At 45.0% G+C, this 26477-nt stretch overlaps 1 protein-coding gene and 1 pseudogene across 2 annotated transcripts in view; both read right to left on the bottom strand.

Annotated features, from left to right (window-relative positions):
- Positions 1–1396: 1396 nt before the first annotated feature.
- LOC112103640 lies at positions 1397–10269 on the bottom strand (annotated as a pseudogene).
- A 1142-nt stretch (positions 10270–11411) lies between these two features.
- Positions 11412–26477, bottom strand: part of LOC112103639 (glutathione S-transferase theta-1-like) — a 19868-nt gene continuing 4802 nt past the window's right edge. For both annotated transcript variants that reach the window (XM_024195524.2, XM_024195525.2), the window contains 4 exons: positions 20603–20690; positions 18485–18635; positions 12498–12674; positions 11412–11620 (listed from right to left, as the gene is read on the bottom strand). In XM_024195524.2, coding sequence (XP_024051292.1) covers positions 11420–11620; positions 12498–12674; positions 18485–18635; positions 20603–20690 — 617 coding nt within the window. In that variant the 3' untranslated portion in view covers positions 11412–11419. The remainder of the gene's footprint in view (positions 11621–12497; positions 12675–18484; positions 18636–20602; positions 20691–26477) is intronic.

Below are 26477 nucleotides of genomic sequence, written 5' to 3'. Positions count from 1 at the left end.
CAGTGTGCCTCTAGTGGCATGTGACCAGGATTCATCACTGAATTTGGTGCACTGGTTGGATCATTAGTTTCCCCAGCCTGGGCCGGGTACTGACCGGGAGCACAACGTGAACACTGATCCATGTCCCCCCAAGGGAAAGGAGTAAGCCAAAACGAAACCCTCTATTCATTTTCTGTGGCACTGGCGGGCAGGTATATGGATTGCTTATCAGGAAGGCAGTTCGCCTACTTCATGCAACTCCCTGATCAAGAGTGTCCTTAACAAAGCCACAAATGGAAATGTGCCAGTGGTGTTTACCCTGGCTTTCATTTGTCTGCTGGAAACAAATGTTTATTTCTCGCACCCTAAGTGCCCTGAGAAGGACAATAGTGGTGAGGGGATGGAAAGGCATAAAACACATACACACACTAATAACCTGAACACTGAAATGTAACAGTAAGTCTTGACAGGCAGCCTGACACCACGGCACGATTGATTTATCACACCCTACCACGTGACAGAGTGCTTGTAATAATATGCAAGTGACCGCATGAATGCAACTTAACTGTGATACTTAATTTCTCTTGTTTTTGCAGCCTTTTTCATATTGCTTTACCTTCCCTAAAGACTGGAAATTATTTCTGCCCTTTGTTGGGAGATGGATAGAGGGGTTTATGTGCCTACAGCTGGCTGGGACTCTCTGCCTTCCATGTGTTCATTATTTCTTCTCACTTCGATATCTCTTCTTATTTAGATACTCCACATGGAGAAATGGGGTGAAGAAAATATTCTCCTTTTCACTAACAGCTGCCTATTTTATCTCCATGCGTGGTTGCTAAAATCCAAGAAGCCTGTTTGAGAGGTTATGTCTCCCACGTTACTGTCCAACTGATGTGGCTATTTGTAATATATATTTATAATACCTGACTCTTTATGCTGAAGTGGCAACTGTGATAATGGGTAACATTATCATTATAAAAAAGTTCAGCTGCAAAATCTGAGACTGGCCCATGGTTTGAATTTTGTGACGGGGAGTTAATGATGTACAGCTTTTGAGTGGAAAAATCTCAATGAAAATGGACACTTCCAGAAGATTAGGGCATTTAAAAACCAAACCAAACCCACTAACCCTAACTGGAACTTCTTAAGGAGGGAAAGTGTGTATGTAGCAGAAGGGAACGAAGCTCTGCTTTAAGTTGACTGCACTTCAAACCCAGATCCTCTAAAAGCAAAGATAACAAAACACCCAAAGACAAACGACTGCTGCATTTTTATTTTGAACATATGCTTTGCAATCTTCTGAAGAGGCACACTGGCAGCTGATGAATCTGAGAGGTAAATGTCTGATGTAGTCTAAGCAGATTCAGAAAATGTCAGTACATAAATGTACACAACTCCTGCTCTGAGTTTTCTAGGAAGAACAAGCAGTGACATTACAGTGACGTATATGCAAGAGTTACCTGTCTGGCTGAAAGACTGTTATATCCATGTGAATAAGCTACAGTAAATGCTTGTTTCTATTTTTAATTTCTATTTTATAACAGTAACAGCACATCAGGCAGTGCATTTCCAAGACTTGCACAAAAGATTTGGCACTTCATGTGATAGAAGTCACCTGATGGCTGGTATTCTGGGCATGCAACTGCACAGAAAGTACACTGCTTTGGGTGTCCAGTGGCATCATTATTTCTAGCAACATTTTAAGAGCACAAAATCCTGGATAGATGGGGCACAGGAGGTTAGAACAGAAAATTCACCAAGGAATGAGTCACTCCTCTGTGCAGCAAACTGCCAGCTGTGAAGAGTGGCACTGGCAATTGCAGGATGAGGAGAGGAAAATGAGAACAATGTGTGCTGCCTCAAGAAGCTAAAATGTCCCAGAGGTTAGTAAGCTTCCACAGAGAGAAATCCGGAGCATGTGTGTGGAAGGGGGTTGAAGACTCTCTGCTAGAAGTCTGCATTCTTTTTGAGTTTTTCAGAATTGGAAAGGAGCAGAGAAGCTGACAGTCAGTATGAGGATATTTAAGAGGACTGCGATGAAGAAGCCCTGTGAGAGATAGTAATGAGTGAATTTTTGGGGACAACACACTGTCTCTTTCAAGCGACAAAAAGGCAATGGTTAAGGGAAAAAAGGTCTAATTTTAAAGTGCCCTGCTGTGGTTCACTGTTAGAGGATAAAGACAGAACATGTGGAAAAGTTCCATTACTCAAGTGAAACGTGTGGCAAGGTCTTTCTTCTTGGCACAGGGTAATTGCACATAACAGGGGAATTTCGGGGGTTGGATTTAGAAAAACATTCAGAAAAGTCTAGCAGTGAAAGAATACTTCACATTTCCTCCTACTTCAGCATCTTGGGCTTCATTTCCTCCTTCATCTGTGGGTCAATCTGGACTTTCCTCAAATCCTGGGCATTCAGGATCCATTCATGCACTTCTTGGAAGAGCTCCTTCCCCACAGCTTCCTCCACCTGGCTGTGCCATGTCACCAGTTTGGGCCAGCCCTCAAAGATGTCGCAACCAGCACCTACGGGCTGCAAAGAGAGAAAAACACCGCAGCCAAACGTTAGTGAAAAGGAGAGGAATTCATTTCAATTAACTGTGCACAGCAAAATCCTGCCCTGGATTAACAAGCAACTGCCAAAAGTGGGAAGACAATTGGCTGACTAGTGTCAGTGTCATCCTCAATCTACTCCAGCACCTAAATGCCTGAGCCTGACTTGAAGGGTGGTACATCCTCATTGCAATTCACGTGGTGCGTATTGCAAAACCTCAGCTACTAGAGGTTAAGTCAGGAGATAATGAGTTGATTTCTCCAGCAGCATAACACCGTTGAAGCTAATGAAGTTACACCAGCAGAGAGTTTGGCTTAATAGCTGTAACAGTTCTCACATGCACTAAGGCATGGTCAATGAGAGAACACGAAATCATCATTTAAGATCAAAATTGCAGCATCAGCAGTTTTTCTTGCCCTCTCAAAAGTTTATCTGCAGGGTGACCCGCTCTTTGGAGGGAGGCAGTGCTGCCCCATAAAGCATCTGGAGGAGAGGGTGTAGGGAGAGGTGGAAGGTGCTGTAACACAGTACTCCAGGCAAGTGACGGATCCATAAGGGAGCCACTTCCTTTTAAATGCTGTATTTTGTGAAGTCCCTGATTGGTATTTTGCAGACTGAGAGCAGGGAAATGACTAGGGGAGGAAGCCTGCCCCCCCTTGGGGTGGGCTCTTTATTTTAATCTAAACCTCAGTTCCCCATTGCTCCTCATTTACTCTTCATAGGATTTGAATTCTTCACAAGAAGGACAGAAAACTGTAATGAGGAGGGAATGACGTGAAGGAAAACATAGGATGGGGGGGGGGGCAGAGCAACACTGGATCAGACTGTTTTGTAGCATCTGCCATCTTTGTGATGTCGCTGAATCCTGCTTCCCTTCTCAGTCGTGTGGTGCTGCATCAAACCCTCCTTCCCATCTCCAAGGAAACTGTACCAGCACCACATGCTGGTCTTCAGGCAGTATAGACAACATCAGTTTTTCATGATGCTGAAAATTCACTAACACTCCTACACTCACCTGCATGAACTCTCTGATAGCCACCAGGTCTGCCAGAGAAATCTCGCTGCCCACAATGAAGGGCTTGTCCTGCAGGAACTTCTCTGTGAACTTTTTTAGGGAACTATTCAGCTCAGCCAAAGCCTCCTGTAGCTTCTCTCAAGGTATTGGCTTTCCTGTGAAGAGAGGAATCACCACCTGCATGGGGAGAAGGGAATAGGATTAGCTTCCATACACATGCAATGGAATTTAGTCATCGCCAAATGGGGAACTGCATAGATTGCTCCATGTATTTACAGGAGAGCTAATCCGGTACCGAGCTGTATGAATCCTCTATTTCTCTGTACCTCTAAGTATCAGCAATCAGAATGAGACTTAATGGGATCCTCGAAGCAACTGGACATTGTCCTGTTGCAGTTCTGAGAACAATCTGTGGATCTCAGATATCCTTACATCAAATGCTGGTAGCATATGCATCAGGTTTCATAGTCCACTTCTCACACTGTCTTTTGCTCCTACTTAGTAGGCGAAGTAACCTTTTAATTTAAGTGGAGTGCTAGGATCCCTACAAGTTTGGTTTCATCAATTTAAATATATCTGTTACCCTGTAAGAGGAGACATACCAAATCTCCCAAAGACTCTTGGCCTTGCTGCATGATCTTGCTGTTCTCCATCAGACCACTAGAGGGAGAAAAGAGCCAGGTGCATGTAGTTTACCACATGGCATCATTATAATTTGTATGATCATAGCACCATGTAAGTGATTTGTATGTATATGTATATTGTATACATACATATTAATACAAAGTGGATTTCTGTATGTTCACCAATTGGCTGGTTATGGTCACAAGACATACGCTTATTGGACAACCACCCCCAAAATGCAGCTATTTAACCTCACACAGGCACTTAAAAATGTGGGAGCACTTAAAAAAAAAATAAAGAAGGACGTTAAATGCCCCCTCATGACTCTGTCTGGAACTCAGGAGTGCTGATAATACTCAAACTAACTACAATTGACCAGATCAGGGAGTGGTACTTGGCAGCCTGGATTATGTAGGGAAACTTGCCCCATGACTTGCTCCAAAGGCTAAACTAGCATGCCAGACATACAGTAGTCTGGCACTGAGAAAATAAATGATGGGTAAAGCAAGCAGTCTTGTAGATTTGCCTAGTGGAAATATACCTCCTCCCTTTGTCCTTGTTCCGTACACCTACGGATGGCAAAATGAGCACTAGATTGGAAAGAAAGGGCAAACCCTTTATACAAAGGCCATTTAAACACAGCCCTTTTATAACACTGGCAAGTGCTAATATTCAGCACTTTTGATATTTAACCCACTTACCTTGACCCACAACATTTTGGAAGCATTCGCCCGGACAGTAGTGTGTTGCCAGGGCCTGTATTCATCTACCCGGGCCCGTTTCTGTAGGTCGGACGGGTACCAGTGAGAGGTGTGTTGTACTTCTCTGGCTCAGGGACAGAAGAATCACAGTGCTGTCCAGATAAAAGGGGAAACAGGAGGCCTGTGAGCTAAGGAGAGAACAATTGCATCCTCCTCCTCTTCTCCTTACATCGCTTCCATTTAGAAAGCGTGGTAATGTTAGGGGTCAGAGAACAGCGCAGGAGCCGGAAGATCAGCACTGCTTGTTCTGCTGATAACCCACAGCACCCTTTACACGTTAAGAACCACAGACCAATGATATTTTATAAAACTATCATCATGAAGTATAATATAGTGTTTTCTGCATTTCCTTTTCCCTCCCAGCTGTTTTAGGGCCTGATCCAATATCCCACTGAAGTCAATGGGAAACCTTACATTGACTTCAACAGACATTGGACCAGGCCTTTATTTTGTCAGGTTTTGTTGCTATGAAAAGTACATTGCACACGTTCCGTACAAAGACATGGCTCTGAGAATGCATTCGCTCAAAAATACACCACTTGTTCCCCGCCCCACAAATATAAACAAACGTAGAACTTGCAGATTGCATCCTGGCAAAGGAGATAAGACGTGTAAATCAAAGCTCTCTCAGAACCAGACTGATTCTAATGGGGGCTTTCAGGGAACCCTTCTCCTTGGCTTCTTGAAACACTGCTTTCCCATTTCGTTCTCTGTTCACTTGGGGTCTTGAGCAGAGGCGCCATCTTTCTAAGTTGCTGGGGGGTGCTCGACCCCCGTTCCACCCCAGGCCCCACCCTCATCCACCCCTTCTGCCAAGCCCCCACCCCTGCTCTGCCTCTTCCCACCCCCACTCCGCCCCATACCACCCCCAAGCACACTCCACCCTTGCCCCTCCCCCTCCACACCTCCTGCACACTGCTGAACAGCTGATCCACAGCGGGAGGCACTGGGAGGGAGGGGGAGGAGCTGATTGGTGGGGCTGCTGGTGGGTTCTGAGCACCCACTATTTTTTTTCCAGGGGTGCTCCAGCCCCAGAGCACCCGTGGAGTCGGAGCCTATGGTCTTGAGCCCCCTACGTTTGTGTGAATATTAGAATATTAGAAAGGTGCTAAGATGCCTTCAGATGGGTCACAGTCTGAGTGAAAAAAGGAAGGCCTAGTGCCACACTGTCCCCCGCACGTACAACTTTTTTCTCATTACAATCCATGGTGTGTTTCACTGAGACATAGATTGGCACTAACATTCTCACGCCTTGGTGAGATTCCAATCTGGGGCCCCAGGAGAACATTCAGCCAGACTGCTCTTCTCAGTGCATCTGGCAATCTGAAACCAGCCGGGACGCCTTACTACCGGCATGTCCTAGCACACTGAAAGACCAAACACCATCCCATGATCCTCATAGAGGCGGACGGCAGCAGACAACTATGCAGCTCAGAAGTGTTATGGTGGTAAATACTGCGACAAGGATGTGAGGTTTCTACCTCTGCATTCTAACCTCTCTCCTAAGGTCAAGCTTCCATCCTTCAGTATAGGCACTTTCTTCAGGGAGTTTGTGTGGCTAAATTCTTGAATGTTGAGCCCTAAAAGAGTTATAATTAATAAGAAAAACAATCAGAGACTAGTGGTGGAGAAACCAATAGAAGCTGAAGCTGAGCTGTCAGCATAGCCCATTTGGAACCCGTTAATGGGGATTAGTCAAACCAGTGGCAATATTTTGCTATTGCCACTGCCAGACACTTAGAGGCACCTTGTTATAAATAAGTCAATGGGCTTTTTCAAGAGGTGTATTTTTCAAATTAAAGAAGGAACATAAACTAAAAAGCCAAAATGTCCAGCCAGGGTCTTTGCAGTCTGACAGTTATGCCAAGCCTTTCAGTGCATTGCAACAGGGATTCGGTCATTTGACTCCTGTTAATGCTAGCGGTAGGTGAAACACACTGAAAAAAGTTACCTGCAAATGGCCATTCTGAAATGGGAAGAGCATTTCCTCCAATCTTGGGGGAGGGAAAGAAGGAGGAGATTTCAATAAAGGCAGCTGAATGTTTTTATGACATATTTGTCAAAAGTAAGGAAAAGGGAAATGAGGGGACAGACTAGTCCTCAATGGAGCAGATGTGCACACAGTGTTAAACTGCCTTCTGCAAGGGTTTTTCACATCACACAGGTTAAAACCCATGTCTAACTTTATAGAATGAATTAATAACAATGAGTTGTCCTAGGATGAAGTAAGGGAGAAATTTCTACTTTCAATTTGCTTTTCCAGAGGTGGCATCAGGGTGGATAAAGAACCACCATGACAGGTCAGGCCAGCCTAGAAAGCAAGGGATATAAATCTTTGCTCTCCTTTATTAGACCCTTCACCTCTGTTTTTAAAAGCATCTCAAAAAGAAAAAAGCTGTCAACAGCCGCAAGTGCATGTAAATTCACACAGGGTTGATTACTCAGCAGACTACGCAGGGGGCCATTGTTGCACATACAATCACATGTTTGCGGTCCAAGACTGGAATAGATTGGGTTTTGCACAACAATACTCTCTACAAAAAGTGAAAAGGCAGCCTGGTGGCTTATTGCCATAGTAAATATTTAAAAAGTTAGGTCAGCTACTGAGCTTGGAGTTTTGCTTTCCCAAATCAATAAAGATGACCCTGGCAGACTGGCATTGATGGACAGCATAATCCAGAGTTTCATTTTGTCTCAAAGAGTGACCAGCAATAGAATTTCATTAGTTCATAACAAAATGTTAGGACTAGGACAGTTTGTTTGAAGAGTGATGTTATTCTGAAAAATGACTCTATGAATGAATGAAATGAATTATGCTTGAAGGTCCCAATCTTTACTGTATCTCAGTAACTACTGATCAAATTTGCTAAATTTACAAGAAAAATGTAGTGTTTTCTACCTGCCAGCCTAGCACATTCATAGAAACATAGAATCATAGATGATTAGGGTTGGAAGAGACCCCAGGAGGTCATATAGTCCAACCCTCTGCTCAAAGCAGGACCAACCCCAACTAAATCATTAATAAACATCAATTAATCATCAATAAACATAATGTTCACCAATTTATGCCCCCAATTATACCAGTGCAATCCCAATGAAGGCTAGTATATCACTAAGGAAATCATTTGACCTAAAGATCTTAATTGCTGAGAATAAAGAGGAGAGGAAATAACCCATCTTAACTCTCAGATGCCAGGGTGAGTTTGCTGATAAAACAAATCTTGTTCATTTCAACAGAAGATATGATCTGGAGTCACTGAGTCATAGTAAATATGGATGCATGTAATGGCATTACGAGGGACTTTTCAGAGTAGGCCAGCACTTTAATTACATTTGTAAAAGGCTCTTCTTGCTTTCTTGGAGGGGATCAGGGAAGTGTCCCTACTACAAATTGGAGAAATGGTCTGAGTTAAACAGGATGAAGTTTAACAAAGACAAATGCAAAGTGCTCCACTTAGGAAGAAAAAATCAGTTTCACACATACAGAATGGGAAGAGACTGTCTAGGAAGGAGTACGGCAGAAAGGGATCTAGGGGTTATAGTGGACCACAAGCTAAATATGAGTCAACAGTGTGATGCTGTTGCAAAAAAAGCAAACATGATTCTGGGATGTATTAACAGGTGTGTTGTGAGCAAGACACGAGAAGTCATTCTTCCGCTCTACTCTGCTCTGGTTAGGCCTCAGCTGGAGTATTGTGTCCAGTTCTGGGCACCGCATTTCAAGAAAGATGTGGAGAAATTGGAAAGGGTCCAGAGAAGAGCAACAAGAATGATTAAAGGTCTTGAGAACATGACCTATGAAGGAAGGCTGAAAGAATTGGGTTTGTTTAGTTTGGAAAAGAGAAGACTGAGAGGGGACATGATAGCAGTTTTCAGGTATCTAAAAGGGTGTCATAAGGAGGAGGGAGAAAACTTGTTCACCTTAGCCTGTAAGGATAGAACAAGAAGCAATGGGCTTAAACGGCAGCAAGGGAGGTCTAGGTTGGACATTAGGAAAAAGTTCCTAACTGTCAGGGTGGTTAAACACTGGAATAAATTGCCTAGGGAGGTTGTGGAATCTCCATCTCTGGAGATATTTAAGAGTAGGTTAGATAAATGTCTATCAGGGATGGTCTAGACAGTATTTGGTCCTGCCATGCAGGCAGGGGACTGGACTCGATGACCTCTCGAGGTCCCTTCCAGTCCTAGAATCTATGAATCTATGAATCTACTGTACAGCAGGAGCACACTGGATATAAAGGGACACTTTGAACTTGCCCACAGAGAAGCACCGAGAGAATGCGCCAGCTCACTTAACGGGATGGGCCCGAGCAGCAAGGCAGCAGAGTGTGTAATGTTGCTTCTCCCTGTTTGACAGACATCTGCACCACCAGACCCAAGAGGTGAGGTAGCCGCACATAAGCCAAGATAAACCAAGAGATCTAGTGCCAGACAGATTTGCCTACATGTGCTAGTCTCCCACAAAGGGGGATTGTGGCACCATTGTAAATAGGGAGGGTACAGCACAGAAGGGGATGGGGACCCCAGAAAAGCACAGAGGTGGGTGTGCGGCTGTGTCTATGGAAGGGGCAGGTGTCACATGGCTGAGGGAAGTAGAGAGGGAGGAGGGTGTGTGTGTGGGGGGAGGTGATAGGGTTCATTCTCCAGGAGGGAAGAGGGAAGGGAGTGAGAGGCAAACGGTGCTCGGCTTCTCCCCTCTGTCCCCACCTTTGAGCAGCTCCACAGGCTTGAAGTCAAAGGGGATGTTGTTCTTCTTGGCGAACATGTAGATGCATCAGCAGGACTGGGAGAGCAAATCCAGGTACAGCTCCAGCCCCATCCTGCCTGGCCGGGGGTGGGAAGAGGGCCGGGGCAGCAGTGGCGGGGATTCCGGTTACAGCTGCTGGCCATGTGGCAAACCAACAAGAAACATCGCTCCGCACTGCGGATTGTCCGAAGGAGTTAACTGAAGGGGGGTTGGGGGGAGACCAATCCGATGAGACCAAAGGGAAGACGAGGGGCTCAAGTCTGTCGTCACTACCCCTCGCCCCCTCACATGGACACAATCAGAATAACCCACGTGCAATGGAGGGCGTTTAAAACTGCCCAGTGTTTGGGGTAAGAAGGGGTGAGGGAGATAGGTGGGTTGCCTGGGGAAGAAAAGGGTGGAGCTGGTCCTGGGGGGTGGGAGGGGAGAGACGGAGGGGCAGGGACACTCATGAGCAAACCAATGCTGACAGGACCAGCCGGATGTTTCCCTTGGATTCTGCTTGGTCTTGGAAGGAACAGAAAAACTTGTATTTGTGTCAGTGTTTCTAGTTCCTCCTGCCGCATAGGGGAATGGGGGGGGAGTAGGGTGACCAGACAGCAAGTGTGAAAAATAGGGACGGGGGTGGGGGGTAATAGACATCTATATAAGAAAAAGCCCCAAATATCGGGACTGTCCCTATAAAATTGGGACATCTGGTCACCCTAGGGGGGAAGCCTCTTCGGACCTGAACACAGTGCTCTGCTGGGACACACAGCAGCATTCCTGCTTCCCCCTCCCCCTGCAGGCTGAAATACAATGCACTCCAGCCTCCTAAAGAGCTCTTTACTTGTGGATATTTTGGCTGTTATGGCTCCAATCATTCTTCTCTAAGTGGTGCCCTCCTTCTGTTTTTCTATTAACCTGCTAGAGCTCAAACTGTGGGTCGGGACCCCAAAGTGGTCACGGCCCCCTTTGAATGGGGTCGCCAGGGCTGGCAGTGGCTTAGGCTTTGTTTACACTACCAAGTTTTGTCGACTACACTTATATCAACACCCAAAAGTCGACTTTATAAAAATCAGAAAAGCTTGTTCACACTAGCCCCCTCTGGCGACAGACTGTCCACATTGGGGACCCCATCATTGACAGTGTGAACAATGCATTGTGGGTATGTATCCTACAGTGCAGGGCGACACCTTCTGTCGCTAGGTGTTGTGGAAAGGCAGAGCGGATCACGGCGCATCTTGGACCCGGGCTAAATGTCCCGTCATGCATTGCTTTGTGTCCCAGCCCTCCATTGGCTTCCGACTCTCTTTCGTGCCAATACAGATTCCACCCATTTAGAATTCTTTCACAATTGGGTGTTTTCAGCAGAATCCAAAGTCTTTGTATAGTTTTCTCATCACTGCCTCCTTAATTTTGCTGCAGTTCCAGAAGGTTTATGTGTTATTGCTACAGATCACCTAAAAGTAAATATGACAACAAAAAAGTCACAAAGCCCGTGCCCCCAGAAGATTTGCTGCCCGTTTATTTGTTCTCAGATGCTTCCTGTGAATTTACAGCTTCAGATTCTAAGATTTCCCCAGCTTCTGTCCCTGAGGACAATGGACTACAATGGACTAAGGGAGGGCTGCATTTTCCACATGGAAAGTACTGCAGTATTCTTTCCTCCTTATGAAGGGCACTTACTCATGGTGCTGGAGAGGGGGTTGGGAGAGCAAGATGGTGGAAAGATGCTGATCAAATGGTAACAGAACGTTAACTCATTTCATCATTTTCCTTAGCACAGGCGCCAGATGCTCTTTCAGCTGTGGGTCAATTTGGATGTTGCTGAGTTCCTTGATATTCAGAATAAGCTCGTGTGCTTCCTGGAAGAGCTCCTTCCCCACAGCTTCCTCCACCCGGTTGCGCCATTCTGACAGCTTGGGTCTGTCTTCAAAGATGTCACAACCTACTCCAATGGGCTGCATAGAGAGACACAACTGCAGTGAGACATGCTGAAGCTTCCACAAGGGAAGCCACCGTAAGCGTGTGTGTGTGTGTGTGTGTGTGTGTGTGTGTGTGTGTGTGAGAACTCATGGAAGAGCATCAGAAAGGTTGGGAGATCTCCTAGTCTACCTATGCATCTGGAAAAAAACTCAACTGGACTGTATTTCTTCGTGTGTTTTAATAGTCCCAAATCCACTCCTGACAAAAGTGGCCAATTTTACTCGATGATGACACACGATGTGGCTAGCACTTATTGTGAGTAATGCTCAGCTACAGTATTAAAGAGATGGGGCTAGAGATTCCATTGGTGGCTGCTGATATTGCCTAATTGCTATTTGTACAGTAGTGAGGAATGCTAAACCAGATAGCAACTTATGAGACCACCACCACTGTTGTAACTTAAGCTGAGGTTTTAGTTGGCGCTTCCCCTCTACTTTCTGCCTGTCCCACCCTCCGAAATGCTTCACTGCAGAGATGCAGCACTGCTATTTGTTAGCCACTGGGACATGGAATTAGGAGCGGGAAATGCTCTTGCTCTGCAGGATCCCGGCTCTGATGGCCTAGGACCGAGCAACCAATCTAAGTATGATCCACTTAATTTGATTTAAAAAAAAAAGCTCCCCACAGCTTTGCTACTGGAGGAGTTTCAAGTTGGTATCTTGTGGGTCCAGTGTGGGGAAGTATAGGTAGGTCTGGAGGAGAATATTCTAATATGGGAATCTCTCCCTCTGCTGAATTAGATCTGCAACCCTGCTCTAGGGAAATAGTACCACATGCTGCTCATTCCCAGGTAGTTAGACAATACCAGCTTTTCCTTGTGCTGAGTCTTCATGATTACAATCCACTACTCACCTGCATGAGCTCCACAATAGCCATTAGGTCTGCCAGGGAGATCTCACTGCCCACGATGAACGGCTTGTCCTGAAGGAATTTCTCCTCAAACTGCTTCAGAGAAATAGCCAGCTCATCCATAACCTCCTGCAGCTTCTCTGGAGGCAGTGTCTGGCCTGTAAAGAGGGGAATGAGCACCTATGTGGGGAGAAGGGAATAGACTTAGCCTCCGTAGAGGTACTTGCACTAGATTTCCTTTGCCTTTGCAAATGGGATCCACTAAGTTTACTGATCATCATGTCCTACACTCTAGGATCAGTTTGAAGTGATGCTATATTCACATGTGGCAAGATCTCAGCTTTCATAGAATCATAGAATCATAGAATATCAGGGTTGGAAGGGACCTCAGGAGGTCATCTAGTCCAACCCCCTGCTCAAAGCAGGACCAATTCCCAACTAAATTATCCCAGCAAGTCAACATTATTAAAAGGAGAACTCTGTAAAAGAGGCAAAATAAATAAGATAGCTCATGAAGCACATCAAAAGGGCACTTACTGGAAAACTGGCATTTGTAAGCAATTATTGACATAAAGACATGCTTATCATCTGATTGATCCTTTACCCTCCAAAATGCTCACAGTCAAAGCAATCGTGTCCAAAGACCACACAGCTTCCTCCCGCTATGGCTTCTGATTAACCCTCTTGTTTATTTTGGGACTGTGGCGCTGACAGCTAGCCAGCTCAGGTCACAACTTGTTAGAAAATAACAAAAATGGATGTTATCACATTATGTGTACCTGGTAATTACATTTGCTTTAGATGCACGAAAGCTAGTGAAATTATGTTATTGTCTTCACCTGTTTCCTGTGATTGCTATCTTTGTACTTAATTAACCTTAGCCCAGCAGTTCTCAAATGGGGAGAACCATTTTAATGGGGTCACCAGAGCTGAAGCCTGAGCCCAACTGCCCGGGGTTGAAGCCTGAGGGCTTCAGCTTTGGCTGATGGGGCTCAGGTTACAGGCCCCCAGCCTGGGGTTGCAGCCCCTGGGCTTGGGCTTTGGCTCCTCACACCTAGGGCAGTGGGGCTTGGGGTCCCCCCACCCCCCACTAGGGGTCATGTAGTAATTTTTGTTGTCAGAAGGAGGTCGTGGTGCAATGAAGTTTGAGAACCCCTGCCTTAGATCAAAGATGTGTTAGGATAAGAGTTGGCTTGATGTCACATTGTTCATGAAAACTAATGAAATTGTCTGGATGCCTATAACTAAATGTATTAGGATGTCTCTATAATTGAATGGCCCATCAACTGGGGTTGAAGCCTTAAACTTTAAATGAGAAGGTTGTTAACTTCAAAGTATAGGTCATTATGTAAGACAATGGAAGATCTACAAACTTGGTCTGCATTTAATCGACAAAACAAGAGCCCCTGCAGTGATGTAACCTCTTGCCAGACTTTTCAACTATAAAAAGGGAACCTGGGAATGATTCTGCATCTCTGATCTATTTGGATGCTGTTAGGGAGCATTCCAAATACAAGACAGAGGTCCCCAAAGCCATTTTGGGCAGCCCTAAGAGATTATGGAGAACTAAGCAAATACACCATCTCTGCTATCACTTTGGACTTACAAACTTTGATTCACCTGTTATGTATTTTATCTGCTTTAACCTCCCAGTAACGATCATTTCTTTTTCTTAGCTAATAAATATTAGGTTAGTTTACTAGAGAAATTGGCTTTGGTGATTTCTGGTTTTAATAAACTTTCATCATAAAATCCAGTTTATCTGGGTGGTAAAAAGGGGCTGGAGAGCTTAAGGGGACTGTTCACGGCTCCATGGTTAGACTAATTCAGTAGTCCAGGAGTGCACATTTGTTACTGGTTTGGTGAAATCTAATTATAGAATATACCACCAGTTTGGGGTATTGGCCCTGTTTTCTGACAGTCTGACCTGAGATTGACTCTTTCTGTTGTAGCCACATACCAGGCACCGTGACAGGAAAGCAGAGCTCTGATCACAGGTAAAACTGGGAGCAAATGTCTCCTAATCATTAGCATACACAGCAATTCATTCCATGATTGCTTAACCCAGGCCAGGATTTAAGCAGATTCTATGTGGCAACAATATGAAGCACATGCAGTATCCCTTAGCATGTGGGCTATATATTCATAGATTTCAAGGCCAGAAGGGACCATTATGATCATCTAGTGTTACCTTTGCCATAGAACTTCACCCAGTGATTCCTGCATAAAGATAACTTGTGGCTGAACTACAGCATTTTTGTTTTGGAAAGACATCCAGTCTTGATTGAAAGACTCCAACTGATGGAGAATGTACACATTCCTTGGTATCCTGTTCTAATGATTACTTACATTCCCAGTTAGAATCGAACTTTGCTACAAGGTCTTTGTAAGTCCGGCATCCTGAATAAAGAATCCCCTCTGTGTTTACTACACCCCAAGGTCTGGCTCTTCTCCATGGCAAGGGACACAACAGTCATATGGTTTTAATTTGATATTATTAATAAAAAAGATACAAATCCTGCATTTATTTTCCAGGGATCATCAAGTGAATCAGGAAGAAGTTTTATTACTTGGTTCAGAAGCAATGATGGAGCTCAGCCCCTGTTCAGCATAGTTTATTCAGAACTGGACGTGCCATAGATCTTTCAGGCCAGAAGGAACCATTAAGATCATCTAGTTGGTTCTCCTGCATACCACAGGCCAGTAAACCTCATCCTGTAATTTCTCCATCAAGCCCATAACTTCTGTTTGAGCTATAGCATATCTTTTAGAAAGACATCCAGTCTTGATTTAAAGACTTCTGGTATAGATAATCCCTTACATTCATAGGTCAGATGTTCCAATGGTGAATCATAGCATTTCTGTGTAGTGGCTTGGGACAGCATCTTCCTCCTTTTCCCATTCTAGGGACAGTATGACTTCTCCCATATCCTAGTTAGTGCCCTGTGCTACAGAGTGGTTTTATATCCTTTCCTACCTCCAGTGATCCAGCGGATACTTCCTGGACCAGGGTTATCTAATCAGCAGTGAAATTAAGTTGGATTAGAACATAAACACATAAGAATGGCCATACTGGGTCAGACCAAAGCTCCATCTAGCCCAGTATCCTGTCTTCCAACTGTGGCCAATGCCAGGTGCCCCAGAGGGAATGAACAGAACAAGGAATCATTGAATGATCCATCCCGTTGCCCATTCCCAGTCTCTGGCAAACAGAGGCTAGGGACACCATCCCTGCCCTTCCTGGCTAATAGCCACTGATGGATCTATCCTCCATGAATTTATCTAGTTCTTTTTTGAAGCCTGTTATAGTCTTGGCCTTCACAACATCCTCTGGCAAAGAGTTCCACAGGTTGACTGTGCATTGTGTGAAGAAATATGTCTTTTTGTTTGTTTTAAACCTGCTGCCTATTAATTTCATTTGGTGACCTCTAATTCTTGTGTTATGAGAAGGAGTAAATAACACTTCCTTATTTACTCTTTCCACACCAGACATGATTTTATAGACCTCTATCATAACCCCCCTTAATCATCTCTTTTCCAAGATGACAAGTCCCAATCTTATTAATCGCTCCTAAATCGGAAGCTGTTCCATACCCCCTAATCAATTTTGTTGCCCTTTTCTGAACCTTTTCCAATTCCAATATATCTTTTTTGAGATGGGGCGACCACATCTGTACGCAGTATTCAAAATGTGGGGGTACCATGGATTTATATAGAGGTCATATAATATTTTCTATCTTATTATCTATCCCTTCCTTAATGACGCACAACATTCTGTTAGCTTTTTTGACTGCCACTGCACATGGAGTGGATGTTTTCAGAGAACTATCCACAATGACTCCAAGATCTCTTTCTTGAGTGGTAACAGCTAATTTATATTTTATGTGTATAGTTGGATTATGTTTTCCAATGTGCATTACTTTGCATTTATCAACATTGAATTTCATCTGCCATTTTGTTGCCCAGTCACCCAGTTTTGTGAGATCCCTTTGTAGCTCTTCGAAATCTGCTTTGGACTTTACTATCTTGAGTAGTTTTGTATCATCTGCAAATGTTGCCACCTCACTGTTTATGCCTTTTTCCAGATAATTTATGAATATGTTGAATAGGACTGGCCCCCAGCACAGACCCCTGGGGGACACCACTATTTTCCTCTCTCCATTCTGAAACCTGACCATTTATTCCTACCATTTGTTTCCTATCTTTTAACCAGCTACCGATCCATGAGAGGACCTTCCCTCTTATCCCATCACAGCTTACTTTGCTTAAGAGACTTTGGTGAGGGACCTTGTCAAAGGCTTTCTGAAAATCTAAGTACACTATATCCATTGTATCCCCCTTGTTCACATGCTTGTTGACCCCCTGAAAGAATTCTAGTAGATTGGTGAGGCATGACTTACAAAAAACATGTTGACTCTTCCCTAACAAATTATGTTCATCTATGTATCTGACAATTCTGTTCTTTACTATAGTTTCAACCAGTTTGCCTGGTCCTGAAGTCAGGTTTACCGGCCTGTAATTGCCAGCATCAACTCTGGAGCCCTTTTTAAAAATTGATGTCACATTAGCCATCCTCCAGTCATTTGGTACAGAAGCTGATTTAAATGATAGGTTACAAACCACAGTTAGTAGTTCTGCAATTTCACATTAGAGTTCCTTCAGAACTCTTGGGTGAATACCAGCTGGTCCTGGTGACTTATTACTGGTTAATTTATCAATTTGTTCCAAAACCTCCTTTAATGACACTTCAATATGGGACAGTTCCTCTGACTTGTCACCTAAAAAGAATGGCTCAGGTTTGGGAATCTCCCTCATATCCTCAGCCATGAAGACAGATGCAAAGAATTCATTTAGTTTCTCTGCAATGGCCTTATCATCCTTGAGTGCTCCTTTAGCATCTCGATTGTCCAGGGGCCCCACTGGTTGTTTAGCAGGCTTCCTGCTTCTGATGTACTTAAAATGTTTTTGCTATTACTTTTTGAGTCTTTGGCTAGCTGTTCTTCACATTTTTTTTTGGCCTTCCTAATTATATTTTTACACTTCACTTGCCAGAGTTTATGCTCCTTTCTATTTTCCTCAGTAGGATTTAACTTCCACTTTTAATTTTCTTTGAAGCCTTGTGAGAGCAGGTTGCAGAGATTGGAAGCAATTGTATGTTGCATATGTGACTCATATTTGTGTTTCTTCTTTGTGGAGTTTAGCCAACTGTACTCTAATGTCAACAGAACAGGAAGCTAAACAAGCCCCAAGGTGTTTAGTCAATTACTGACAAGGGTAAAGTTACAACAAGCAAGATGAAGTTATTACATGTTTACTGGCAACTCTCCGCTCAGAGTGTATCCCCATTATTTCTATTCTTGTTCCCATTTTGGAGTAGCATCTGTGTGTGCTGGAAGCAGACAGTCCCCTACAGATTTCATAATTGGTGGGTCTGCAGGGGAGCTGTGGTTAAAGAATACAAGCCTTTCAGCTTTGTATAGAAGAGCATGCACAAGAGAAGCAAAAGGAACCCAGGTCCTATTCACATCTCCAAGCTCTCTCTTTGGCTATGTCTATACTAAAACCAAAGGGTGTGATGCGATTTGAGTAGACATTCCTGAGCTAGCTTTAATCTAGCAGTGAAGGGGCAGCAGCACAGGCTTCAGCAGGGACTAGCCACCTGAATAATCACCTAGGGTACCGGGTCTGGGTGGGCTTGTACAGCCTGTATTGAAGCAGCTTCACTTTCTGAAGATCTGTGCTTCCCTGACGAGGTTCAGACCTTCTGTGTTAGACTGATATTTTTAAGGGAAAATTATTACCAAAGCCTTCCTTCCCACATCCAAATACTAAGGCAACAATTGCCTATGTGAGGTTTCTTCTCAGCTGGGTATGGGGCCAAGTGTGCTATTTTGGGGAGACAAACTTGCTTTGTCTAGGAGCTGTTTAAATGTCCCATGTCCAGTGAGGAAATACTAGTATTCTGAGCTTTTAGCATTTAATCTTCTTACCTTGATCCACAAGGCCTTGCCAGCATTACTCCGGATGTTGGTATGATGCCATGACAGGTATTCATCTACCCGGGCCCGTTTCTGTGTGTCGGACGGGTACCAGTGATCAGGGGTGTTGTACTTCCGGCTCAGATACAGAAGAATTGCAGTGCTGTCCAGAAATTAATGGGAGACAAACCATGGGGCAGATAAGGTGAAAGAATATATTGAGCTGCAACAATCTCTCCTCCCTCTTGCCTAATGTTGCTTCCACTAAAAAGTGTTGGGGCTGGGATTTTCAAAGGAGCCTAATGGAGGTAGCCACTCAATTCCCACTGAAAGTCAATCAAAGCTGGGCTGGGCACCTAACTGTTCTAGGCTCCTTTCAGAACTTTAACCTGTAGGAAAATTAAGCCTCAAGATGAAACCAGTGTTTGTACAGTGCCTAGCACAATGGAGTCCTGGTCTATGACTAGTGCTCCTAGGTGCTCCAGTAACACTACTATTACTACTACTAACACTAATAATAATCTGTAGACAATAGTTTGCTAAAAACCCGTTAGCAGCTGTAACTCTTCTGATGCCTCTCTCATCAATGAAGATTTTCAAGGGGTTTGTGTACCAAAAGAAACTCTCTTTAAGTGGCACCCTCCTCCAATCATCTTCATAAAGGCCCTGTCCTGCAAGGTCTCCCCTCCCAGAGCTCCTAGTGAGGTCAAGGGAATTCCTTGCACAGAGAGCTTGCAGGATCAGGCCCTTGGTGTTTGTTGCAGCTTGCAGTCCAGTGTTTGTGTCATCTCTAGCAGGCAGGAGAAATCAGCTGGTTAAAAATCTTGGTAATTTGCAATGGCTTATGGTCAGCTATTGTGGTGGGGAGTGAGTGCCATAGAAAAACCTATACTGACAAAAGTAAAGAAAGAAAATACAAGCAGCCCATGCCATTCTGAGACAGATATCACTGAACTATTTTAGCATTATGACAGTGTTAGCCTGCTGAGCTAGGGCTCTTCAAAGGATGCAGACAGGTCATTTTGTAAAATAAAAACAAGGTTTTATCTGTCTGATGCTTATATGGCCTTTGTCACTGTAGTATCTGAGTGACTAACATAAACAGAAATGTTGCCATGATTTTGTATTTCAGAGTAAAAGTTTTTGTTTGTTTGTTTAGCTTTAAGCATTCCTCTGCAGTGTTCGTAACCCAAGACTTTGTTGTATAGTGCATGCACATGAGAACTAGATGGCAAAACCCATGCCTAAGGCCCTAGGTGCTATGGTCACACAAATAATACATAATAACAATAGTATGTTTTCATCATGGAAGCTAACAAATGCAGAAAAGCAAACAAAGTAAATGAGATTTTTTATTACAATAACCTGAGATGTTAAAAGGTAAGAATTTTAAATCTTTGTGTATGATTTTTATCTTGGCAGTGTCCCTTTCATTGTAAAGAGGTTTCAAATGTAAAAAGGTCATTGCAAAACATTTTCAGTGGATACCCATGGCCCAAGCATGAGTGTCAATTAAATTAACCCCTTCAGAGCCAGCAGAGAGGCACATGAGACAAACACTGTATTGTCCTGCTCCAGCCCATACTAGAAAATCCTTGGTTCCCCATGAATAACAAGAATCAATTAATCTAGAATGACTACTCCACAATTTCAAATACACCTAACCAAAGAGGACCCTTCTGAGTATCAGCTCCAAGTCTGAACCATATCATATGTTTGAAATATGTGCATAGATTTAAGAACATAAGAACGGCCATACTGGGTTAGACCAAATGTCCATCTAGCCCAGTATCCTGTCATCCGACAGTGGCCAATGCCAGGTGCTTCGGAGGGAATGAACAGAACAGGTAATCATCAAGTGATCCATCCCATCGCCCATTTCCAGCTTTAAACACCTAAATGATAACACTGCATGTGAGTCAAGTCCTTACCATCTCCTTTCTTTGCAGGAACATAGGAGCTGAGATACCAAAGCAGATCATTGATCTATCTAATCCATAAATGTATATGGCAAATTCTGCAATTTTCTTTTGTCAGCCATAGGGAATGACACTTCCCAACCCCTGAATTTAATCACCTTATCCCCTCATAAGTATGGTGAGTAATGGAATTTGGGGATTGAATTCTTACCTCTCTGCTAAGGTGAAGACTCCATCCTTCAGTGCTGGCACTTTCTTTAGGATGTTCACTTTGCCAAACTCTTCTCTATACTGTTGCCCTAAAAACAATTAAAATGTGATAGTCCATGGTCAGAAGTATCTAAACCTGTGAAAACTGAAGCAAGCACCTAGCTCCTACGTAACTAGACCATGCATGAATGAGGATCAGTCAAACCCATACGAACATTCTACCTTCACTTCATGGTGTTCTGTTAGAGTTTTCCTACATGTGCCTGTTTCATATTAAAAAGGGGCATAAGTTAAAGAGCCAAAACATAAGCTATGTGTGAACTTTGCAAGCTGCTCAGGTCTGCCAATGGCATGGAGCAGTTCAGGATGTTGCATGAGGATTCAGTCATTTGACTCCTGTCAGTGTTAGTTATTAGTATTATATAGTTTATATTATGTAGCAAATATTATGTATTTTTAAAGGCCCTCTATTTAAGCTAAATGAAATACCCTCCTATCATGCTTTGCACTAGAAATGTATTAAACTGTGATTAGGCTTTTTCTTCTTGGTACATGTGAAAATCATCAAGGACAAGATAGCGTGTAGTTGAGGTTTGCTAAAATTAATCGATAACTATAATTGTTGCAGTTTTCTATAAACATTTTGGTATAGATGTCCAAGAACCTTGGAAAACATGTGCAAACTGGATAAGAAAGGAAAATAGGATACATAATGAGACAATGGAATGTGGGGAATTTCCTGTCCGTGATAAACAACACAGAGGGGTGTGTGTGTGTCCATCAGTGGTGTGATAAAGTGTAATCCATGGTTAATAATTGTGATTTTGCATGGTCTCAATCATGGTGTCCCCAAGGGTTTGTAAAAGAACCCCTGTGACTCAAACAGTGGGAGTCACACCCCTGAGGTGGCTGTAAGAGGGATGACTTGTCCTTACAAGGCTCGGTGGCACTTGACTGCAGTATTGCTGGTGCAGGTAGCAAGTGGGGATTAAGCCCCAAGCCCCATGTCGTTGTCTAGCTCAGTCAGGCCTCCCTGTGGGGGTGTCGCTAGGCACAATGTTCCTGCTGAGCCCCTCAAGGGGCACGGCTGAACCTGTGCTCTCCACCGCAGGCCTCTTGCTGGCAGGGTTAAGAGCACAGCTAAGGACCGAACCAGCCCGCAGTGTTGCCACATGGGACAGGACTGGTGCTGAGGTGGAGCCCAATGGGCATGAGGGGAAAATTTCCCACCATCCGGTGAATTTAAACCTTGCCTGGGCTGAGGGAAATAGCCCTCTGATTGGCTGTCTTCCCTACCTGCCCGCCTCCTTGGGCTGAGTGACCAATCAGAGCTGCTACAGGAAGAGCTAGCAGCTCCCTCTCCACAGCAACCCAAAGCCATTCTCACAGGAGGGGAAGGCGGAAAGAGCCCAGCCCTCAGGGCAGCTCTGCTGCCTCCTCCCGCTTCCCTCACTGCAACACCGGCCCTGAGCAGGAGGGGGGGCGAAGAGCCCATGGAGCTGCCCCCAGCCAGGAAAGGGAGAGCAAACCCCACTGCACCCCCAGGCCTGGGAGTGGGGGTGCAGAACCATAGCAGGAGCAGAGGTGAGGCTGGGGCGGGGGCTGGGCTGATTGGGGGCAGGGGCTGAACTGATGGGCTCCAGGGGGCAGGACTGATCTGGAGGTTGGGGCAGGGGCAGAATTAATTGCTGGGCAGGAGATAGGCAGATGTGGGGTAAGAGTTCCTGCAGCAGAGGCCAAAATCACCTCACCCAATAAATCTGGGAAATAGTCAACACTAGTTGTCATACACAGACAGGCACGCACAGACACAGGCACGCACACACACGGGCTGTCCATAAATTATGTAATACATTTTTTGATTATTTTCGAGCCCCACCCACCTCTTGTAACACGTAATAACACTGAAACAAACACACAAAATTAACCACCCACCCACCCCCTTATGTAACTTATGGATAGCCCCACCACCACCACCTCACAGACACAAAGGGGATGGGGAGGAGGAGTTAAAAAAAATCAAAAGTCAGACCAAAACAACCACAATATCACCTTTAAAAAAAAACAACCATGATTTTTGTGGGGTCTGACTCATGGCACTTGAAGTCAGCAATACTGGAATCAGCCAAGGAAAGTGAAGATCAGCAGAACAGGGTTGAGGCACGGCAGTAAGGCCAAGTGTTGAGACCTGCGCTGCAGCTGCTTGTAGCTATCCTGTGCAAAAGGGGGATTTCTAGCACCTCTCACCACCCCAAATAGTCATTAACGTTAAACAAATCTGTTAACTGAGAGGCACAAACAAATCTCCAAAGAAAAGAACAGCCCTGAGGCAAAGTACAGGGGCAAGGCTCATTATCTCCAATATTTTGAGCTCTGTTGACAGACTGAGCTCTCTGCAGAGTTAGGCTTAGCTTTTGGATTCTGTAACAGACAGAGCAGGCTGTAGGGAGTTGTCTCCATGAGGATTTAGTTGTTGTCCATGATGTTAGTGAGACAAACGATCCCAAACGTGGGGATTCTGTATGTGGGAATCAGCATGTGCATCTTGGACAGTAGCTTCACCGTGTTAGGTTAAAGGGAAACAGCATTCATGTTTCCCAGCAGTCTAAAAGTTCACAAGAAACACCTTTCAAAGCAAGTGCACTGGTGTCTGAGCCTACTGTTAGAGGCAGCCAACAACTGAGTGATGATGCCCTTTATCACAGTGGCAGCAGGAGAGCTCCATGTGTAATACTCTGAACCAGCTTCCAAGCTGCTTTAATAATTAACAGCCCTATTAAGAACTCAAAATTAGTGTCCTTGATGGAACTATTAAATTATTAAAGCAGTTTGGAGACTGGTTCAGAGTCTCTTACAGGAAGCTCTCATGCTGCCATTGTCACAAATGAGAAATTACATCTAATTTTTTTGTTTTATGATGGCTTTACATATTCAATACAGCCTTGCTGAGATTTCTGTCACAGGGCTGTGCAGTGAACCATTCAGGTTTGCAAAGAAAAGCCTTAATGCCAACGCTGGTTTCACATTGCTTCAATGGGATTAATGGTTTATTTATTTATTTATTATGATAATTATTATGACTGATCTTTATATTTGCAGTTTAGCAGAGATGACACTGTAGCTCCTATTCTACTAGGCTGTGCTGGCCACTATATGTGAGAAGCCTGTTCACAGGTTACCTGGTGTTGACCTGACTTGTGGAGTCATCTTTTGAATGAGAACCGGATCTGCTGCAAGTAATGAATGATTTCAAAGCCGCACCTCCAGCTCTCTTGGGGTTATGTACACAAGGGTGGTTGCCCTGCCTCAGAGAGCAATTTCAATAGGTAGTACACACAGTTGTTCATGGAATCAAGAAACTGGTTAGGATACTAACAATAAAGACTCCTAGGTATAAGGCCTTAGGGGAAAGGAAGTTTATTGGACAAAGGAAAAAGAGCAAAGTGGGTAATACGTTATAAAGAAAAGAGAAAAATCAGTCCATTTGTCATGGCCAGCCATTCGCCCGGGACTCACATTTCTGAGAACTCCACTTCTTTTTAGTTTCAAAGTTGACTAGGGTGACCAGATGTCCTGTTTTTAAAGGGATAGTCCCGTATTTAAGCCCTCCTGCAGGTGTCCTTACTTTTTCTTAAAAACGGGCAAATTGTCCCATATTTTCTGTCTCCCGCCATCAGTACTGGCAGGTCCTTCTGCTGACCAGATCCCTGCTCGCCAGCCACCCGCCCACCAGCGGTGAATGGAGGGGTCCAGTGGCCAATGGTGGGTGTGGGTGTGCAAGCCTTGTGGCAGGGCAAAGCTGCAGCGCACGGGGCCGGGCACTCACCCTGCTGGTCCATCAGCGCAGTCCCTGCTGCGTGCCGGCTCTTGGCCAGCAGGGCCCCATCCCCTGTCCTGTTTCCGGCTGGCATTGGCTGCGAGCTGCGGTGGCTGGTGAGTGTGGGCAGGCACCGGGTGGCATCTGGTTATGTGTCGCCTCTGCTGCCCACCCACTGGTCCTTTACATATTCTCGCTCCCCTGTCCTCTCCCTCTTCACCTCCTCCAGCCCCACTGCTCCTCCATATCCCCCCCCCCGGTGGGGCGCGTCCCACTCCCAGCACTGTGCGGAGAACCAGCCCCCGGTCAGAGTGCTCAGCTCACCAACAGCCTGGCTGGCAGGCTCCTTCCTTCCCCGACTGCCTCTGGCTGGGCCAGCGCCCTGGAAAAGCCCAAGACCCTCTGGCCCAGCGCGCTGGCCAGGAGGAGCTGAGCCCTGCATGTACCACCCTGGCAGGGAGGGCGGAGAGTGCCGGGCAGGGAGGGTTGGGTTGCTTGGTCACCCCCCTGTGTGAGAGAGGTGTACAGGAGTGTGTGTGTGTCATCTCTCCCTACGTGAACCCTAAAGCCTTAAATATAAGAAGGTAAATAAAAAGAATCCAACTACGCAGTATTTCTTTTTAACAGGAGCTTAGTCAACTTGATGTTAATTTGAACATTTGTACTGCAGTTTTCATTGATTGCCGTTGAACTAGCTTGAATACGAGTAACTTTACCACGTCTCCCGTATTCAGCATAGGGAAATACAGTCACCCTAAAGTTGGCAGATGGGTGTAGCTGGAAGCTGCAGTCAGTAAATGAGTAACAGTCATTTTAAACAATTGCGGGGGTCTAAACAGAAGCAAGCTGAGTGCTTCTGATAAATACACAATCCTATATAGTGCTCCCATGCAGACATTCAGGGCATCTCTACACAACAATGTCCAGTGCCCAGGCTGTCCTTCCCCTGCAAATTCTCTGTAACTAACCAACTAAACTCGCTAGACATGGCTGTAGGGCATTCCCTGCAGTGCCACAGAAGCAGCCACAATACAGATGAGTCAGTTGGGCATCCCAGGAATAGAAGCACACTGGTCAAACCACAGAAGCCTCTGCATTAGCTCCCCACAGTAGGGAGTTAAAATAGTGCCATTGCCTTAGCAGTTAATCCTTCTCTCTCTCAACAGGCTGAGCAAAGCTTCCAGGTGCTGGAATAGTGGAATGGATTCAGTTAGACTGTGCATCCCTTCACAGAGTTTACCTTCTTTTGTGTCTCTCCCATGTGTAAGCAGAGTCAGGATGAGCTCTACCCTTACATCTGGTGGTGAATTATGGCTAGTGTGGAAAATAACTTCAGGGACTGAACTTGTTTGCATAGGCACACCCACCCCACCTAGCATGAGCCCACGGCAGCCCAAAATGGTCACTTTGGCTGCTGTGGGATCCCCAGTTTCTCTGTTATTGGGGCAGGAGGAATAAAGTGTTGTTACCCTGATTATGTGAATCAAGGACAATGAAACTGTTTTATGACAGAGGGTCTCACCATCACCTAAGTAGCACTCGCTAGACAAGGGTTCCAAAACCCAGTGAATAGAGAGAGGTTGGGGGTAAGTATTTGTAGTGTGGGTCTCCTTTGTGAGCCTGCAACACCAATTGCACCTCCTCTTCTCTCCACTGTTGAATGTCAGAGCTGACTTTGAGTTTATTAGGAATCTAGTTATAGGCTGCTGAGCTGAATTCACTTTGAGCCAAGGGTGCACCAGCACTGGGGCTCCCCTACTACACGCTGAAATCACTAAGAGCTGAAATCACAAAAGAGTTTAAGTTATTAAGAGCTGAGATCACTGAGTGCTGTGTTAACTAGTGGGGGAGCCTGAAGCTATATTGCTAAGCAGTTGGCGGAGCAGTTTGCGGGGACGACTGGAGGAGTGGCTGGCAGAGCGGAGCAGTTTGTGGGATGGTTGGAGCGGCCCTCGGAACAGCAAGCGGAGCGGAGCCACGGAGCTGAGCAGTTTGCGGGGACGGTTGGGGCAGCCCACGGAATGGCGAGCTGAGCAGTTTGCGGGGATGGTTGGAGCGG

This window comes from Terrapene carolina, unplaced genomic scaffold (assembly GCF_002925995.2).
Source record: "Terrapene carolina triunguis isolate 2854851 unplaced genomic scaffold, T_m_triunguis-2.0 Scaffold790, whole genome shotgun sequence".
Taxonomy (NCBI): domain Eukaryota; kingdom Metazoa; phylum Chordata; order Testudines; family Emydidae; genus Terrapene; species Terrapene triunguis.
Note: the sequence above shows the minus strand (reverse complement) of the source record. Positions and strands in the feature narration are given on the sequence as shown.